This window comes from Triturus cristatus, chromosome 6, assembly GCF_964204655.1.
Source record: "Triturus cristatus chromosome 6, aTriCri1.1, whole genome shotgun sequence".
NCBI classification, from domain to species: domain Eukaryota; kingdom Metazoa; phylum Chordata; class Amphibia; order Caudata; family Salamandridae; genus Triturus; species Triturus cristatus.
The window spans coordinates 283,716,314-283,736,402 of NC_140589.1; the positions used below are offsets into that span (position 1 = coordinate 283,716,314).

At 47.0% G+C, this 20,089-nt stretch overlaps 1 protein-coding gene across 3 annotated transcripts in view; it reads left to right on the top strand.

Moving 5' to 3' along the window:
• SMC6 (structural maintenance of chromosomes 6) overlaps positions 1-20,089 on the top strand; it is a 918,345-nt gene that overhangs the window by 204,955 nt on the left and 693,301 nt on the right. For all 3 annotated transcript variants that reach the window (XM_085610645.1, XM_085610644.1, XM_085610643.1), the window contains exon 12: positions 9,110-9,198. In XM_085610645.1, the coding sequence (XP_085466771.1) occupies positions 9,110-9,198 (89 nt within the window). The remainder of the gene's footprint in view (positions 1-9,109; positions 9,199-20,089) is intronic.

The window sequence follows — 20,089 nt, forward strand, 5'->3', positions numbered from 1 at the left end:
TTTTTTCCTCCGTTTCTACCGAGCTTGGAGTTTGATCCCTAAAATTGTCAAGAGTTTTGTCACAGATTTTCACAATTGTATTTATTCCCTTTTGAGATTCATCAGTCTGATGTCGTCAGACTGGAATGCTGTGAGTAAATGGGGTTCTCTTGCCACACTTTTTGTGTGGCTTTTGATGCAACTGTGTAAAGTTCTGGGTCCGTGCTGTTCAGGTTCCCAGTACCAGTGTTCTTTCCCTACAACTGATCCACAATTGTCCCATCGGGCCCCCTGTAAGTTCCTAGTAAAAGGTACATGGGTACCTATGGCATTGGGACTGAAGAGGCTCCCATAGGAACCCCTCTGCTAGGCCAATGCGACTGCTACTGCAGCATGCATGGCCTGGTACAGACAAACCAAAGTCGACATGGCACACTTCCTGGGTACCATGCCAGCCAGCACTGCCTGAAGGTATAGGTAAGTCACCCCTCTAGCAGGCCTTACAGCCCTAATGCACTGTGCACTATACCACAGGTGAGGGCCTATCTGCATGAGTAGTTATGCCCGTACAATACTGAAGTCAATTCTTAAATATTGAAGCAATACAGAGTACATGGGCTGGAGACTCGTCAACTTGAGGTCCCCAATACCATGATGGCTTCACTGAAACCAGGAGTGTTTGGTACCAACAACTCCTTGTAATAAATCCACACTGATTCCAGTGTGAGATTTATTAAACCACGTACTCCGAGGTGGCTCCTGAAAATCTACAGACCCTGGTGTGGTCACTGACTGGCTTTAGGCAGCATGCCACACACAGACAGGTTTCTGGACCCTTGGGTGGAGAGCCTATGGTTCGAGGCATGTGGGCTGCTGAATTCATATCTGTGCATAGATCGCCGCCTAGTGTTGGGTCCGGATGATTGCACATTGTTGTCCTGGAAGAGTCTTCGAAGTATCACGAGATAGGTGGCTCCTCCCCTGGACTACAGTGCGCATGGGCATCCCCTCCATCCCTAGATTGTTTTTTTCCGCCATTGGGTTCGGATGTCCTAATCTTAGCTCTTTAATTTTTTAGGCCTTTACATTCGTCGGTATTGTTTTCGTTCTGCGCCAAGTATATTTGTCGAGGGCGTTCTCGAGTACATCATCGAGGATGGAACCAAAGACATCGAATAGCCCCTTTAAGCGTTGCCCTCTTTGCAACGCTAAGTATGCTCGCTTCGACGTGCACCCGGTGTGCAACAAGTGCCTCTCTCCAAACCACGACGAAGCCACCTGTATGGCGTGTTCCAGGTTTCGATCGAAGAAGACCCTTCGCATTCGTCGAGCAGCTCGGCTTGAGGCGCAGAAAGCGACGCCGAACCCGGACAACATCTTCGGGACGGAAGATGAGGAGGTCGTGGACCTTGAAGTTCGGGGGGAGCTCTCGGATCCGGATTCGGAGCGAGAATCCGACTATGATGCCGAAGACGAGCGTATGCTAGACGAACATGAAGATGGTGTCGTCGAAGAGGTAGGAGACGACGAGGAGGCCCTTGGGGCCGATGAAGATGGCTCAGAAGATGAGCTAGGCCCACATGTCGGTACAGGACCTAACGGGACACTCGATAAGGCTCCGGTCGAGGGATCGCCACAAGGCCTTACCCAAGATCATTCCTCTCGTTCTACAGCCCCGCATAAAGGCCCGGCTACGAACTACCCTAAAGAGCCGTCGGTATCGAAAGCGCCATCATTCGATCTAAAGAAATCGAAACTGAAGGCACAAGCACCTACCTCGAAACCGAAAGTGAAAGAGTCTCTCATCGGCAACAAGGCCTTGAAGCCCTCGGAGCCGAACAAACAAAAGAAGGCCGTCGACGCACGGAGACTTCATGGGGACGTCGAGCCGAAGGAAGCGCCAACAACCAAGGTCAAGGTTGGCGACCCGAAAAAATCGGCGCCGAAGATCGTCGACACAAAACTTCAGAGCGCCTCGCGACGAACAACCCATCCCGGTCCTCGTGTCGAGGACACGGCGTCTGGTTCGGGGTTCGAGGCCACATCCAAAAGGGTATCGACGGAACGTGTCGAGTCGACAACACCGTCTCCCTTCCTCAAGAAGAAGGTGTCGGAGTCGTTACTCCGCATCCACGACACGACTTCCACGCAAGGCGCAAAAGCACCCCCGCAGCCGAAGACGGTCAGCACAGTTCACATCGCGTCGACGCACATAAAATTCAGGCTTCCACCGGCAATACGACCGAAGATGTTCGACGCGAAGAAGGGTCTCGAGCCGCAAAAAGGGGTCGACCCGAAGAAACCTGTCGAAGGACAGAGAGCTGTCGAAGTACCTCAGGAAGATGAGGAGCCAAGACAGTTTATCGACGCAGAGACTGGTAGACTGTCTATATACAAAAGAAAAATACTGCCAGAGAAATCAATGGAGCCATACAAAATTCCATTGAAGAAGAAGAGGACAACGTCACCAGTTCTAGTGGAACATGTTCACTATTATGACCAGGAGCCTCAGTCATTCTCACCCACTCAATTTGATGAGGATGCAGGGGATGCTGGTGATGTTGAGGACACTTATCCTGTGGACACTGACCCTGATGATCAAAACCAACCTTGGGTGGACGATATTGGTACAGGGGACCCACATACTGCTCCAGACACGCAGGCATATGTGGTAAAATCATCTTCTACTGAGGATACTGCTGCTTTCAATGCCTTGATTGAGAGAGCAGCTAAAAATCATGATGTACAGCTCCACACTGATCCTATTGAGGATGATTTTCTGATGGATACCTTCTCTACCTCAGAAAGATCTGTTAAGACTCTGCCCATGCTGAAGGGGGTCCTAAAACCGGCTAATGACATTTTTAAAGAGACCGCGAGGGCGAGAGTACTAAACCCTAGGATTGACAAAAAATATCGGCCAGCTCCTGTGGAACCTACCTACATAAGAGGCCAGTTGCCTTTGGACTCATTGGTGGTGTTGAATGCTCGGAAGAGAGCCAATTCACAGACAACGGGTGATGCTCCTCCCCCTGAGAAGGAGTCTAAGGTCTTGGAAACTTCAGGGAAAAGAGTTGCTGCACAGGCAGCTAACATCTGTAGAATTGCCAACACTCGGGCACTTCTGGCTCGATACGACAGGGCACATTATGATACCCTAGAGACACTACTACAGCACCTCCCAGATCAGTTTAAGGAAGGAGCAGAGTCGCTTATTACAGAAGGGAAGCTCATAAGCAACGCTTCCATTAAGTGCGCTCTTGACGTAGCAGACACTGCAGCTAGGGCTATTAACACCAGCGTCATGTTAAGAAGGCATGCTTGGTTGAGAATCTCAGGATTCAAACCAGAGATACAAACTACAATACTCAATCAACCTGTCAACCCTGACTCCCTATTTGCCCACGAAGTTGACACCACCCTAGAAAAGATCAAAAAAGATATAGAGACTGCAAAGTCTATGGGGGCTCTGCAATCACAGCAGTTTAGGAGTGGGTCCTTTCGTCGCTCTACCAACAGAGGACCATCTAGAGGCCAGAACTCCCAACAGTCGCATTACAATAAACAAGGTACACAGACCACCTATAATAAGAATAACAGAGGTGGATACCGTGGAAACAACGTCAAGGGCAGAGGCAGAGGAAACAACAGCTCCAGGTCCTCTGCCACCAACAAACAGTGACGCCTTGTCACTGCCCCCCGACCACGTAACACCTGTCGGGGGGAGTCTCCAAGAGTACCTGCCGGTCTGGAAGTCCATCACTACAGACAGGTGGGTGAGAGACATTGTCCAGTACGGTTATTGTCGGAGCTCACATCCACTCCACCAAACATACCACCAAGACACCGTCCTATGTCCGCAGAGCACTTGCACTTATTACACCAGGAAGTTCTCAGTATGCTCCAAAAAGGAGCCATAGAACTCGTGCCCGCAGAGGAACAGGGATCAGGAGTGTACTCCCTGTATTTTCTGATCCCCAAGAAGGACAGATCTCTCAGACCCATACTGGACCTCAGACCTCTAAACCGTTACATTCTTTCAGAGCATTTTCACATGCTCACCTTGCAACAGGTGCTGCCGTTACTTAAGCAGGGAGACTTTCTCGCAACACTAGATCTCAAAGATGCGTATTTCCATATACCCATGCACCCATCACACAGAAAATATCTCAGGTTCACTGTTCTCAATCAACATTACCAGTTCAAAGTCCTCCCTTTCGGATTAACAACGGCACCCAGAGTGTTCACCAAGTGCCTGGCAACAGTGGCGGCGCACTTAAGGAGACAGCACATACATGCCTATCCTTATCTGGACGACTGGCTTATCCAGGGAAAGTCGGCCCAGCAGTGTGCCAACCACATAACCCACACCATTCACCTTCTTCACAGCCTTGGGTTCTCCCTGAATTATCCAAAGTCCCACCTTCAACCCACCCACGTACAGTAGTACCTAGGCGCGACCATAGACACTCTGGCAGCCAAGGCACAACCCAATTCAGTGAGGATCAACAGCATGCAGTTGCTCATAAAGTTCAAACCTCAACACTCACTACCGGCACGAGTGTTTATGCAGTTGATAGGCATGATGGCCTCCTGCATCTTCATAGTCCCGCACGCGAGGTTACATATGCGCCCGCTTCAGGAGTGCTTGGCACGTCAGTGGAATCAGGCTCACGGACAATTGAAGGACCTAGTGTTGGTGAGCGGTCGGGCATACAACTCTCTGCATTGGTGGAATCCACAAAACCTTTGCAAGGGCCGACCGTTCCGAGAACCTGTCCCACAAATCATACTGACGGCGGACGCGTCTCTCCAGGGATGGGGAGCTCATGTACTCAATTACACAGTGCAGGGACTATGGACCACACAGCAAAGGAGGATGCACATCAACCTTCTGGAACTCATGGCAATCTTCCTGGCAATGAAGGCGTTCAAAGTACACTTGTGCAACAAAGTCGTGTTGATCCGGACGGACAACATGACCGCCATGTACTACATACAAAAGCAGGGAGGGACACACTCCCCACAGTTGTCTCATCTGGCTCAGAGCATGTGGAAGTGGGCCATTCAGAGGAACATCTTCCTCATGGCGGAACACCTCCCGGGCAAAGACAACCATAATGGCGGATCTGCTCAGCAGACACAGCCACCAAATACACGAGTGGGAGATACATCCGTCAGTACTCCAACCGTACTTCCAATGGTGGGGTCATCCAGAGATAGACCTATTCGCCACAAGGGAAAACACAAAATGCCAAAACTTTGCCGCCAGGTTCCCACATCCACAGTCGCAGGGCAATGTGATATGGATGAACTGGTCAGGCAGATTTGCGTACGCTTTTCCCCCAGCACCATTAATACCGCTGGTGGCACGCAAGCTGAGGCAACACTCCATGACGCTCATCCTGGTTGCTCCAACGTGGGCACGCCAACCATGGTACACCACGTTTCTGGAACTCTCCGTAGTACCACATCAACGACTACGGCTAACACCCACGCTTTTAACGCAGAGCCATGGCGAGATTCAGCACCCAGATCCGCAACAGCTGAACCTGGCGATCTGGCTCCTGAAATCTTAGAATTTGGCTAACTCAACTTGCCTCCAGAATGTATGAATATCATCAAGGAGGCACGGAGACCCACTACTAGAGCCTGCTACGAGGCTAAGTGGAAAAGATTTGTCATTTATTGTAAAAATAATGACATCAATCCGCTGGATGCATCAACGCAAAACATTATCTGTTATCTATTACACTTATACCGATGCAATCTAGCATACAATTCCATCCGTATACATTTAACCGCCCTGGCAGCTTACCTTCAGAACAGGCAGCACCTCTCACTGTTCAAAGTGCCTGCCATCAAAGCTTTCTTGGAGGGACTCAAACGTGTAATTCCTCCGAGACACCCTCCTTCACCAGTCTGGAACCTAAATGTGGTCCTCACCAGACTGATGGGACCACCCTTTGAACCTCTACACTCTTGTGAAATTCAATTTCTAACATGGAAAGTAGCTTTCCTAGTTGCCATTACTTCCCTAAGACGAGTTAGTGAACTTCAGGCACTAACCATTCAAGAGCCATTTATACAGGTTCATGCCAACAGGGTCGTACTACGCACCAACCCTACTTTCATGCCCAAGGTTATCTCGCAGTTCCATATGAACCAATCCATAGAACTACCGGTGTTTTATCCTAATCCTGAAAATGTAGCAGAGAGAATGCTCCACACACTTGATATCAAAAGAGCTCTCCTATACTATATTGACAGAACATAACATTTCAGGAAAACAAAACAACTGTTTGTTGCCTTTTCTCCACAGCACAAAGGCAACCCCATTTCCAAAGCAGGAATAGCTAGGTGGATCGTTAAGTGTATACAGATTTGCTATGAAAAAGCTAAGCGCACACTAACAATTCCTCCAAGAGCCCACTCCACACGGAAGTTAGGGGCCTCCATGGCTTTCCTGGGAAATATTCCTTTAGAGGAGATATGTAGAGCAGCCACATGGTCCACTATACATACATTTACCAAGCACTACTGTGTAGATGTACACTCAAGACAGCAGGCAGCTGTAGGACAGGCTGTTCTCAAAACTCTTTTTCAGACTGCTGCAGCTGGCACGGGAAGCCGCCGCTAAATGGAGGGACTACTATATAATCTATGCACAGATATGAATTCAGCAGCCCACATGCCTCGAACCGAATATGCTACTTACCAGTATGCATCTGTTCTTGGCATGTAGGGCTGCTGACATTCATATCGTCCACCCTCCTCCCCGGCGCCTGTAGCAGCTGCGGCATTCAGTAATTACTAGTTAGCATGGTCATCATTCACTGTATTACACTCCATCTATGCCACAATGGCGAAAAACAATCTAGGGATGGAGGGGATGCCCATGCGCACTGTAGTCCAGGGGAGGAGCCACCTATCTCGTGATACTTCGAAGACTCTTCCAGGACAACAATGTGCAATCATCCGGACCCAACACTAGGCGGCGATCTATGCACAGATATGTATGTCAGCAGCCCTACATGCCAAGAACAGATGCATACTGGTAAGTAGCATATTCGCTCTCTGGGATTAGAAACAATGCACCTCCTGGACGGAGATGTCTTACCTCCTCCCCCAGGATGGGCCCAGTGCTTAAAGGGGAAGCTTCAAAGGCCTGCCGCCTTTGTATTGAGAACCCCCAGCCTCTGCTGCTACCAGCAGATGTCAGACCCCGGTTTACCCCCCACTTAGGCTACGAAAACCGGCGGGAAAACTTAGACTAGGAGGTGTGCCCATGGTTGCCAACTGGACTCCTCAGGTGGAGGAGGCAAAGTTAAGCACACTTTTTAGTCCGATCCATCTTGTAGATGAGGACACTCTTCCAGTCGGGGCTAGGACTATGCCCCCTCCCACTGGAGGGTGGCATACTAGAGGGTGTAAGTGCCCATTGGCCCTACATATTAATCCCTTAAAACGTCCCCTAGATCTAGTATTTAGGAGGCTCTCTCAGAACTCGAAGTTCGTTATCGGTGACCTAAGAAGGACGAAGAAGACTCTGTGCAGCTAAGCACGAAGATGACTACTGACTTGGCCCCAGCCCTACCGGCCTGTCTCCAGCTTCTAAGGCCCTGCGAGAAGACAATTCCTGTCCTGCAGCCAGCGACTTCCAGAAACCTGAGAAAGACTGCGTGAACTTTGACAAAGACCAGAATTCCCGAGAACATCGGTTCTGTCCCCAAGAAACCAACACAAAGGACTCCGGTGCACTGTGGATCTGTGAGTCCTGCCCACTCTCCACCCAACTCCTCCGGCCCATGTCCAGGTGGACCACCGACCCAGGACAGGTTCCCTAGCGATCCTGACATCAAGTCTAGCATTGGCTAACCCCTCCTGGACTCTACGACTACACCTGCAGCCTGAATCGAGAGGTCACCTCTGACCGCTACCGGCTCTGGTAAAAAGAATCTGTCTCCTAAAGGCACCCCTGCATCCGAAGCCTATGGGCCTTGGTGAGCTTAATCAACTGTGCCCATACGACCCCCTATATCTTTAATTGCCTGTGCTGCCGTTGCTCTTCCCCCTGCAACTTCCGGTGGGATGCCTGCAGCATGTTTGTCCGAAGCAAGTTCTGCATTGAAAAGCATTGGGTGCCTGATGCTGAATCTGCACACTTCTCCTAGCCGCCCCTGTGCCTGTGGTGGTGTATGTTTTGTGCTGCTTTGTGCCACTCCCAGTGCTTGATCTGAACCCCAAAGCCTGGCCTCTGCAACCGATCTACATACCTGCAAACAGAGTGACTTTGAGCACTCTCGGTCTTCATTGAAACGCATTGGGCCGAACTCTGATTTTAACCTCTGCACCCGGCCGCCCCTGTGCCGCTGGTGGTGCAGTCTGGTACTCACCTGACCCTTGTCCCTTGCTTGCCTTTGGTCCCGAAGGCTGGAACTGTAAGTTGGGTACTTTCCTATTTAACCGCATTATTGTTTTCCTCCACAAGATAACATTAAACTCTCTGAAAATTGTACGACTTTTGAAACTGAAAAGTATTTTAATTTAAAAACGTACTTACATTATAGTGAAGAACACAAGCAAAGCTTATTTTTATAAAATTGGTATGGATCCCCTTTTTGAGTCGTGTGTCAGTTATTGGTCGTGTGTGCAATAAATGCCTTACACTCTTCTGCGCTAGGCCTAAGGCTGATTGACCACACTACCGCTAATAGAGCGTCTTTGGTTTGCATTGAGTCCTGTACAGTTCTGGGGGAATCTCTGGACTCTGTGCAAGGTATAACCACCTAGTGGTATACGATATACAGAGCCAGCTTCCTTCACATGCTCGTTTTGTGGGTTTTTCCCCCTCAAAAAATGCGGTAGAGACCTTCGAGACTGCTAAGATTTAGGAAAAAGTATACGTTTTAACTCTCCTCATCACAGCTTTTGTGATATGTCAATATGTGTTTTTCAGTCAGATTTACACTTTGCGTCAGTGATGGGACTTGTTTTGGTCACAGCTAATTGATTTTTCATTAGCATTTTGTTTTCAGCTCTCTGAACCTCCTTTAATTTGCTCTGCAGGTACACTTTATTTCACTGTTTACTTCTTCACTCTATTATTCACCATTCACTTTCTTCTTAGGTATTATATAACCGGCACCGCTCTGAGCTGAAACGATTAGAAAGAGACGATGATCAACTTCGCAGACGAATTGAGGAACTGAGAAAAAGGTAACTGTTGTCTATTATGCTGTTTTATAGCGAGGAGTAGAATGCAGGGGTATAGAACATTATTAAAAACGCAATTACATTTTTGTTTTATACATTGTTAATTGAAGAGGCCAACTGAACTCACACTCTGAGTGAGGTGAGCAATGTTTGTTGTGGTACCAACAGCGTATTGAATTTGAGATACCTATGTTTAATGATCATAAACTCAGCAGTCATATAGAATGACAGACATTTAAACTGTAACGTCTGCTTTGAGGCAGTTTGGGGCTGGGCTGTTGCCGCGGAAATAATTCCACAAGTTTTATGCACATGGGGATGAGAGGTAGTTAAATGGCTGAGTTGCCCCTTTGGGACCATTCCAGCTTGCTTTTATTTCTTACATTCGCACTTGGCCACATTGTTTTGTCATTGACATGTTCATCTCCCTGTGTCTTAGTCGCTGTATGAAACAGGCTTTATATTGGTCTGAAGCACTATATAAATTTCTAGAAATCAACGTACTGATTTCCAGTGGCAGTCAATTAATTCAATTTTGGCAGTCTATTTAACAGGCGTGGTGGTCCCAGCTTTTTTTAAAGATAAAAAAAACATATATACTCTAGTGCTAAGATCATGGAGATCACTTTCTCTGAACTACTTCTGCAGTACCAACGATATGGCTCCCATACCCTGGTACCAAGAGACTGGAAAATCTTTGGGGCTCCCCTGTGGGGCTAAACTGCTACAGATGACCACATTGTGGAGGTAAGGGATTAGCAGAAAACGTAGTTCACCACCCCCCAATAGCTAGATGATGCCTTGTCACTTCCAGTGCTCTGGCATCACCAGTCAGAAAATCCCTATGGCATCTTGCTCTTTCGGTCCTGGTTTTCACAGCAGAATGAAGGAGTAAATGAATGATTGAGTAAATAAGATACTTGTATAGCTCACTGCTACTCCTTGGAGTGTTCTGGCACAAAACAAACAATGTCAAAAACTGGAGATCCCTACAGGGGAAGTGTAAGCCTAAACTTTTGTGGCAACATTTAAAAAACATATATAGATTGGTTTAGTTTGAGATTAAAACAGCAGTTATATTCAATATATTTCCTAAAGTATCATTCACAAAATATCTTATCTACTGTTCAACAAACAAATTGAGACTAGGGTGCTACACATAGTGTTGTACCGCAAGTGAAATAGGTGAGTATAAAAGTGCGCAAGTGCTATAAAGAAATCAAATATATACAGGTGACTAATGAGGATAAATGGATAACGTACAACACTTGGTGATGCGGCCCCGCGCGTCGTCCTATCCACCGTTTCCCGGTGTTGGGGCGTCGAGAGTCTAAATGGAGACATACGCGGCGGCTTTGCAGGCCTCACTGGCGTCTCCTTCCCCTCCTGGGGCATCGGCGGATCCCTCGCTCTGCGCAGGGCCCTCTGCGGCGCCGCCAGTGGCTCCGGCACTGACTGGTTCAGGTCCAGGCTTGGAGGATGTGGTACTGTCGGGGTGCGGCTCCTCTGGGGCACCTCCTTCAGGCCACGGCGTCTCTGCCTCGCCGCAAACTCCCGCGGGAGTCCCTGTGGTGTCGCGGGAGGTCGCCGGAGCTCGGGTCGCCTCCCCGAGCTCCTCTCGGTCCTTTGACAGGGTGGTCCTGTCTAAGGTTGAGGTGTTGCCGCTACGGCGTCAGCAGCAGCTGCACCATGCAGAGCCACGGAGGTCGGTGGACCCTCCTCGTCCCGCTCCAAGTCGAGGCTGAGGGGAGACCCCTCATCCCTCTCCGGGCTCCTCTTCCCCCTCCACACAGGTGGCTGCCTCGTCGGAGGGCGAGTCGGAAGTTGAATTGTCCCTGGCACCGCCGCATGGGGTGCCGAGCGATTTTCGCCTCATTCTGGGCCGCAGCTGTCGGAGGGCTTCGTGCCACTCCCCAGGCCCGTCTCGATCCCCCGCGCAGGTGGCTGCCTCGGCGGGGGCGGGTCGGCGCTGCCCCGGAACCTGTGCGGCTCCAGCTCTACTCCGGTCTCCACTCCGGTCCCCGGTGCGGGGTGACTTGGATGTCCCTTTGTATGGCAACGCTGGCTGGTGCTGACGTCCTACCTCAGGCAGCGGATTATACGGCTCCGTGCAGGGGTCGTACCGTGGATTCATCTTCGGACGATCCTTCTTCTCCGGAGGCATGCATATTGGTCTCGTCCTCCCTGGAGACTGGTCTCCGTGTGGTGTCTTTCACTGGCGTCGAAGGGCGGCTCCCTGCCCTTCCTGGGGCAGAGGTGTTCGTCGGAAGAGCGGCAGGTCCCTCATTCTTCGGCTTCTTCTGGCTTCCAGGTCTGGCCCTTGCCCTCCCCGCTTGGCCACGGGGACGGCCGCCTTAGTTTGCAGCCGTTGCCCACGGAGGGGCTGATTTCACCGCGGGGCCCTACGGAGGCGGGTGTGACCTTCGCTCACGCGGTGTCCACGGCTGTGGGCATCCTGCGCATGGGTGATCCAGTGGTTCACTTTCCGGCGGATCATCTATTGGAGGTCCTCCACCAGGGCCCTGGTGGAAGGGAAACCTTACTTCTCTTTGAAGGTTCGCTCCTTTCTTCCCTGACTGGGGCTTGAAAGCGTCCTGCCTAAGGGGACCCGGTGCCTCAGCATCTTCTGCACCGTCACCTCCCGGCGTGTCTTTGCCTTCACCCCTCAGCCGCCAGCCCCCTTTTGCGGACTGCTTTTCCCTCCCTGCCGCCGCTGTTGACTCCGCCGTCCTTAGAGGCCTGCTGGCTAGACTCTTGGGGACGCAACATGTTCGCCTCGACCAGCGCGGCCCTGCGGGACCTTAACACCTTGTGTGTGCTGGTTAGGGCCTCCTCCTGTTTGTGGGACTCGGCGGAGTCTCTGGGATCTGCAGTGTCCCTGGAGTCTGGCCTGGTGGACTTGCGGCATCATGCGTTGGATGGCCGGGAGCCTGTGGCTTTTATTCTCCGCTCCGCTCTGGACATCTCGGAGGTGCTGGGCCGGGCCTTGGCTTCCTCTGTCTCTCTCCGTCGCCATGCTTGGCTTCGGGGCGGAGTATTCCCTGAGAATATTCGGGGGCGTCTCATCGACCTTCCGTTTGATAGCAGCCTGTTCTTCCATGCCCCGGCCGACACCGCCATCCAAAGGCTCTTGGCAGGGCTCCGTCCTCCTCCTCTGCCTTATCCTCCTCCTCCGTCTCCTCCTCAGTGACTTCTGAGTTGGGTTGATCCTGGGCCTTCTTAGGCTGGCTGTTCTGACTGTGCAGTGTGTTTTCTTGCCGTTTACGTCCTTCCTTGGGACTTTGGCATTGTTGGCTGTTGGACGTCCCTTGTGTTGATTGTGTATGGTTCTGCAAGAGTTGTTGCGCAGACTTGGCCCTGAGATTGGGCCTTCTGCTTTGCTTGGGCTGCTTGTCAAGCCTTCAGCGGTGGTGTTTTTTTCCCCGTAGCTCTTTTGTTTTTTCCTCTGCTGCGGAAGTTCTTCCAAAGAGTGTTCCCATGTCTTGGGACTTAACGTACCCTATGTGGTGTAGTGGTAACTGTCATATGGCTTGCGCTCTGCTAGCGGGTTCTGGTCGCCTTCAGGTCCCTGGTCTCCATGGCGTTTAGGTAGGTTGATTTTGCTTCCTGAGGTCGTGTGTGCGGCCACTCGTAGTGGTGGCCTGGGCATCTCCTCCTCTCCCTGCTCCTCTCCTGAGGTCTGGGATGATCCGTCTCCCTTGCCGGGCGTCGCTGTTACATTTTCAATACACTCTTTGCTTTAACTTGTTATTATTTAGTCCTTGTTCTAATTCCGTTAGAACACTGTTTAGAACGTTAGGCTTGCAAGTACTCAGTTGCGCTGTTGTGCTCTGCAGGACGGATATCACTGTTGCTGTGCTGCGATGTATCTACATTAAATTATTTCATCCTTATTTGTTATAATGAATTCTTACAATGGCGACGAGTGGAGGAAAACTACTCACAACAATGAGTAGCAGCACAGATGAGAAATTTTCCTGAACCCTACTATAATCGATTGAAGAATTGGAGTTATTTACTGTTTTAAAAAAAAGAAGAAAAGGTGTGTATGTGGATGCTGACAATACGGCAGTGCCTTCACAACAAGGAAAATTAGAAATCGGAATTTCTCAGGCGAGTGTCTAATTGAATTTTACGGATTTGATTTAAAAAGGAACCAATTTCGAAGTATTGTGTAATCCTTTATACAGGAATAAGACGAGATGTGGTCTTACAGAAGGAACGCATAATGGATTTGTCATTTGATAAAAGTACTGTTGATGTTTTGATACCGGATAAACTGTCTGAATATTAAAGGTAAACATAAGCGCTTACCGTTATACGCGCGCAAACTTCTTTGAAAGTCAGCTGCACCCGATAAATTGCCGCGAGTCAATCTCCATGAGGACAACGTTCGTGTGCCTCCGAACGGAGCTATTCAAGCGCACGGATTTCTGGGTTAACAAAACGGAATTCTGGGATGCACAATGCTTTGTGGGAAGGAATGAGATAAGCACGTAACAACGTGTGGCCATTTTGTTATCCTTGGATACAGTCGTAGCAACCAAAACGCTAGCTGTAAAGGAAACAACCGGTGCAGTTGGAAAACATAATACTATCTTCTGAAGGAGGTTGGAACAAGTAAGTTTATTATTATATTTTTCTATTCGATTGATCCTTATATTGGAGTTTAAAAAAAAAAAAAAAAAGGGAAGGAAAAGTCTCACACATTACATTGGTCACAAAGAAGATACTGTTGTTTGTTTTTGAGCATAGCTATAGAAAATGTGTATAATAAATAAACAAGGTAGTCTTTGAAGTATGGAAAATAGTGTTACCTCCACACACTAAGTTCAGAATTGTTTTTCTTGGTATCAAAACTCAATGTAATTATTACAAAGTAAGTGAAAATAGGATTATTATTTTTTTTAAGCAAAAAAATGCAGTTTGATCCTCCTGCAAAATTTTGACAAAGTAAGGGAGAACCACCATTACCATGGGCAAGATGGAAGGAGGAATTTTTAAACTATATGAAGGCAATAGACAGAGAAAGGATGGGGGCAGAAAGAAAAATAAGCATATTACTGCATTGTCTGGGATTAGAAGGACAGAAGGGTTTTTGGGGCATTGCCGGAGATTACCATTGCGGAGAATGCAGAAGCCACTAACGTGTACAAAGAAGCATTAATGAGAATGGAGAAAAGATTTAAACCTACGAGTAATATAGCACTGAATAGATTTAAATTCTACACAAGGAAACAAGAAGAAGGTGAATCGTTTGATGACTTTCTAACAGCATTACGCTCCCTAAGTTTACATTGTAATTTTGGAAACATTTCAGATGAAATGATAAGGGATCAAATAGTAGTTCATGTTAGATGTAAAAAAACACAGGAACAACTATGGGTGATGGGTGACCCCAAGCTATCAGAAGCCATTTCAACAGCGAAAGCTTTTGAACAAACTGAAAAATGTATGCATACAGTTAAGAACATTAATAATAAAAATGATAAAGCAGAAGAGGTATGCACAATAAAACGTCAAGATGATGAAAAAAATGATTCACAAGGTGTAAGTCAAGTTTTCTCTCGTAATTCAATGTTCAAGGAAACATTTTTTTTTATGGGTAATGAAAAAAAATTGGCTTGCTACAGATGTGGATGTCCAGCAATAAAAAGAGAGTGCAATAACTGCGGTAGAATTTGACATTTTGCAAGTATGTATAGAGATCAAAGGAAAAATGCTACACAATTTCGCCCAAGAATTTCATGCATGCTAGAAGGTTCAGACAAAGAGGTGTGTTCACGAAGAAGGGGAGCTCTCGTGGACAACTCTGGATTTGTGGTGTCTGTGATGGATACCATAGGAAAGGTTGGAGTATCCGATAACGCACAATTTGCTAATCAACCGATGTGCATTGTTCAAGTGGCTAATGTGGATCTTAGTCTCATGGCGGACTGTGGTTCACCATGGACTATTATTTAAAAAAAATATTTTGAAGAAAAACTTAGCGGAAAATTTGACATTAATAAAATTTCACCTTCTGATATAAATCCGTTAAGCTATGATGGCTCACGTATTGACATGGTGGGTTATTTTGAAACGTTATTGTACTGTAAAAAGATGTGCAAACTTATATCTATATGTCGCAGTAAAAGGAATTAATGTTCTGGGTTGGAGGGACCAATGGAAACTTGGTATAATGTTGAATCCTAGACTTAAAGATCCTGTTGCATTAGATGAGTCGGCCTATATTAATCACAGTTCAGTTACAGGTACTGAAGACCTGGAGAATGTGTTGAAAGACTCCTTCAAGGATGTCTTTTCTGACTCTTAGGGAAAACTTAAAGACTACGCTGATCAGATCAAACTCACAAATAATGTTACACCAATAAGACAGAAAATCAGACCAGTACCAATCAATATAAGGGAAGAACTCAAGGAAATGTTAACAGATCTGGTGGAGGAAGGTATCATCGAGCCTATTGAGTCAGCTGGATGGGTTTCACCCATAGTTGTGGTCCGAAAACCTGATAAAAAATTGAGGCTATGTGTGGATTTCAGAGCATTAAATGCCGGCATAATTGTAGACTGTCACCCATTGCCAAACATAAATGAGGTTGTTTCTATGTTGGAAGGCGCAAAAGTTTTTTCAACATTGGATTTAAGATCGGCATACCATCAGGTTCCTTTGACAGAGGATTCAAAAATGTTAACAGCGTTTATAACTCCACAGGGCCTGTATCAATACACTAGAATGCCCTTTGGTTTAGCCTCTGCGGCTTCTGTTTTTCAAAGAATTATGTTCAATATTTTTAGAGACCTGGATAATTTTGTAAAATGCTTCCAGGACGATATTCTGATTTTTTTCAGCAAATGATCAGGATCACCTCAAACATTTGTCTGAAGTATGTGGTAGGTTAAGAGAAAATGGATTGACACTGAAAGCTCATTATAAATGCAAAATGTTTAAAAAGAGTGTAGAATATTTGGGCCATACTCTGACTGGTGATGGCGTTGTACCTAAAAAATCTAACGTGGAAGGTATTTTAAATGCCCCAGCTCCAAAAAACAAAGAGCAATTACTATCCTTTGCGGGCATGTGTGAATATTATTCTAAATTTGTGACCAATTGTTCAGCAAAAATGGAGCCATTGAGAAAATTGTTAAGGCAGAATGCGGTATTTGAATGGTCAGAACTGCAACAACGTGCATTTTACGATATCAAACAGGATATTGTAATTGCACCCACCTTAAGACCGTTTTGTATGAAGAAACACTGCATTATCACTGTAGATGCCAGCCTGTATGGTATAGGGGGAGTGATATCGCAAAAAAGTGGTAATGAAGAGTGGAATGTCTGTTTTGCGTCAAGAACTCTAAATGAGACTGAAAGGCGCTATGCAGTTATAGAAAAAGAGTTACTTGCGTGCGTTTGGGCAATAGAACATTATAGAAATTACATTTGGGGTACCAGTTTCACGCTGAGGACTGATCATAAACACTTAGTTAATATACTTTCACCTGGTGGGGGCTGGAATTCGACCGCAAGAATTGCTAGGTTAACTTCTAGGTTACAGGAATATTGTTTTGTTACAGAATTTGTACCAGGAAAAAAAAATGTTACGGCGGACTTTGTCACGTCATCCATGTGTATCACATGAGAAGGAGGACAATTTAGATATTGTCACCACCATTCAGGATGTCGTTGTTGGAGCTTTTTCAGATATTTCAGAGGAGACATGGAAAGACAGTGAAAAAACTGATTTGTTATGGCAAACTGTCAAAAGGTTTATGGTTGAAGGCTGGCCTAAAAAAAATAATGTTTCTGAAGAACTTATGCCAATTTTTAAGGTTTCAGAAGAGTTAAAGTTGGATGGCGACTTTATTTACAAGGAGGGGAAGTGTACCACCTTTTGGGGTGCGATAGACTATCCTCAAATTGGCTCATAGTTCTCATCCAGGCATGTCTGCAATGAAACGTTTGATAAGAAGTTACTTTTGGTGGCCAGGAATGGATCGGATGGTAGATCATGTAGTTGGGGAATGTGAGAATTGTTGTTCTAGTGATAAGATACTTACGGTTGTTGTACCTCCACTTAAGAATATGGATTGGCCAGAGGAACCTTGGAAGAAATTGGTATTTGATATATCTGGTCCGTTTTTAAACCTACCTTTGGATTCACGCTATGCCTTTGTATTAGTGGATTATCATTCAAAATGGCCAGAGGTCAAGTTGGTTCAGATGGCTACCACTAATAAAGTTTTGGATTTCTTTAAAGAAGTTTTTGCTAGAGAAGGTTGTCCTTCAGAAATTGTTACAGATAATGGGATTCAACTTATTTCTAACGATATGGAAGAATACCTCAAATGTCATGGTATAAAACACATCACCACATCCTTATATTCACCACTCGAGAATGGTCAGGTGGAACGCTTTAATCGTGTTTTGAAGAGCTACATTTCTGAAGTGACTAAGGAGAAAGAGGATTGGAAAAATGTATTAAGGGAAAGATTGTGAATGTATTGAATCACACCACATTCTACCCCAGAGGTTAGTCCATTTCGTCTGCTTAAGGGCAGAGATCCAGCTACTGATATTTGTCATTGGTGGCTTCAAGAAAAATGTAAAAAATAACATAAGGACCGACCATAATAAAATGGATATCAATTCAAAAGTTAAATATAAACAAAAGAAGAACAAATTGTGGTATGACGAGGTGGAACACTGAACAACATAGTTTTAGGGTAGGAGAATGGGTGAGAATTAAAAAACCACGTTTGTTGGGTAAGTGCATGAGTACATTTTCTAGACCCATTAAGATCACTAAAGTCTTTAGAAATTCTCTTATAACACAAGATGGTAAGTTGTGGAACATCAGACGAGTTTCTAAGTGTCCTGAAAATTATAGAGCCAAGATCACATTACCATACACCAACTATGATGATTTGAATGAAGATTTGTTAGTTCCAACCACGTCCCATGATGTTCAAATTAATGGTCATGATTCCACATATGTTTGTAATGATTCTGTTGCCAATAGGGTCAAGGACTCTGCACGTTCAAGATTTGTACCTGCAAAATTCTCAGATTGTTACTTAGATTAGTCGTTACGTTTATTTGTTTAGTTATCTTTATTTAGTTCTTCTTTGTCTTCATTTTATATAAGGGAGATATGTTAAATTTTCAATACACTCCTTGCTTTAACTTGTCATTATTTAGTCCTTGTTCTAATTCCATTAGAACACTGTTTAGAATGTTAGGCTTGCAAGTACTCAGTTGCGCTGTTGTGCTCTGCAGGACAGATCTCACTGTTGCTGTGCTGCGATGTATCTACATTAAATTATGTAATCCTTATTTGCTATAATGAATTCTTACAGTCACCTACTCTGCCTTCCTGGGGCTTCGGGCTGTTCTTCTTGCTTCTGGCTTTGACTGCCGGCGCTGTTCTGGCTGGCAGGCTGCTCTCCATCTGGAGTGGGTTCGCCTTCTTTCCCTAGTTTCCTTGGGTCCTCTAGTCTTTTTCTTCTGCTTTTTCTTCTGCTTTTTCTTCTGCTTTTCCTGTCTTGGCATTGGGCGGAAGCTATGTTGCCTTGTGGGGGAGTGGGGTGCTTCGGCCTCTCAGTCCTTGCCCTTGGTTCCTCTGCTGTGAGTGTACGAGCCTCTGCAGCCTTCTTTCCCTCCTACATCCCCTTTGGGTCGGTGGGGTCCTGCTTGTTGGCGAGGTTCTACCTGGTCCACAGATCTGGTCCCCTGTGGGGACCTCTGCTCTGCATTGACTGGTGGGGTCCTTTCGCAGACCCTCCTTCCCAGGGGGTATTGCTTTGGTATCTATTCTACGTCAAGGAATCTGTGGCTAGTAGTCTCTATCAGATGTACGAGTTACTTGCCTTCGGTAACAATGTATCTGGTAGAGACGATTCTAGCTGCAGATTCCTTCAAGGCCCGCCCTTCCTCCCCTATTCTGCGAGGACCCTTAGGTTGGTCTTCGGTACTCGCCTCCCGGTGGGGGGCTGTGTCTCCTGTGAGTGCATTCCTTGTTCTTGACGGGTGGCTCTGTCTGGGGGCGGTTCATTCCTCCTTTGGTCCTTGGAGGATGGGGTTCCTGTGCCCTGCTGCTCTGGCTACTCCAGGTTTTGGGGGGATTGCGGCACGCCTGATTGTCAACGCCCCTCCAAGGACTGCTTCCCGCCCCTTGCTTTACAAGCTTCATTGGCTCCCTATGCGGGAGCGAGTGAAGTTCACGGTTTGCTGTATTGTACTCAAGGCCTTGGTCAACTCTGGCCCTACTTACCTTGTGGACAAATTCATTCTTTATAAGCCACGGAGGTCTCTCCGTTCTGAATCTAAATTCCTACTTGAGGTACCTAGAATTAAAAGGGGCCGATTGGAGGGGCAAGTCCCTTTCTTATCTGGGCCCCCGCCACTGGAATTCTCTTTCTTTACAGCTGAGGCAGTGTACGGACCATCTCAAGACCTTTCTCTTCTGTTTCTTGTCTATAATGGACTGCCTGCCACAAACCGCCCGTCCCAGCGCAGAGATACCCCTTCAGGGGTCGATTCTGGCGCTCTACGCCAATAAAATAAATAAATTGCTTTATATCCCTGTTCTCCCTCCCCTCACTCCCTTCCTTCCATTCCTATCCTCTGATTAAGAGTCATCTGGCCTTGTCTTGCCCTTGTCCCTTGTGGGTGGTTGCCCTCTAGGTTGCAGTGGCTTGGAGGTTTGTTGTCCCTGTCTGTCTTGGGACTGGTCCCATTCCTTGCTCAGGATGAGAGGGGTGGGCTTCCTCCATGTGCCATGACTTCACGCCTGTTCTTGCCTCCGGGGCACAGGGATGGGAGGTTGTCTGTGCGGGCAGGGTGACTGCTGGTGGTGTTGTTGGTCACCGTTTCTTTCCCATTTTTCTGGAC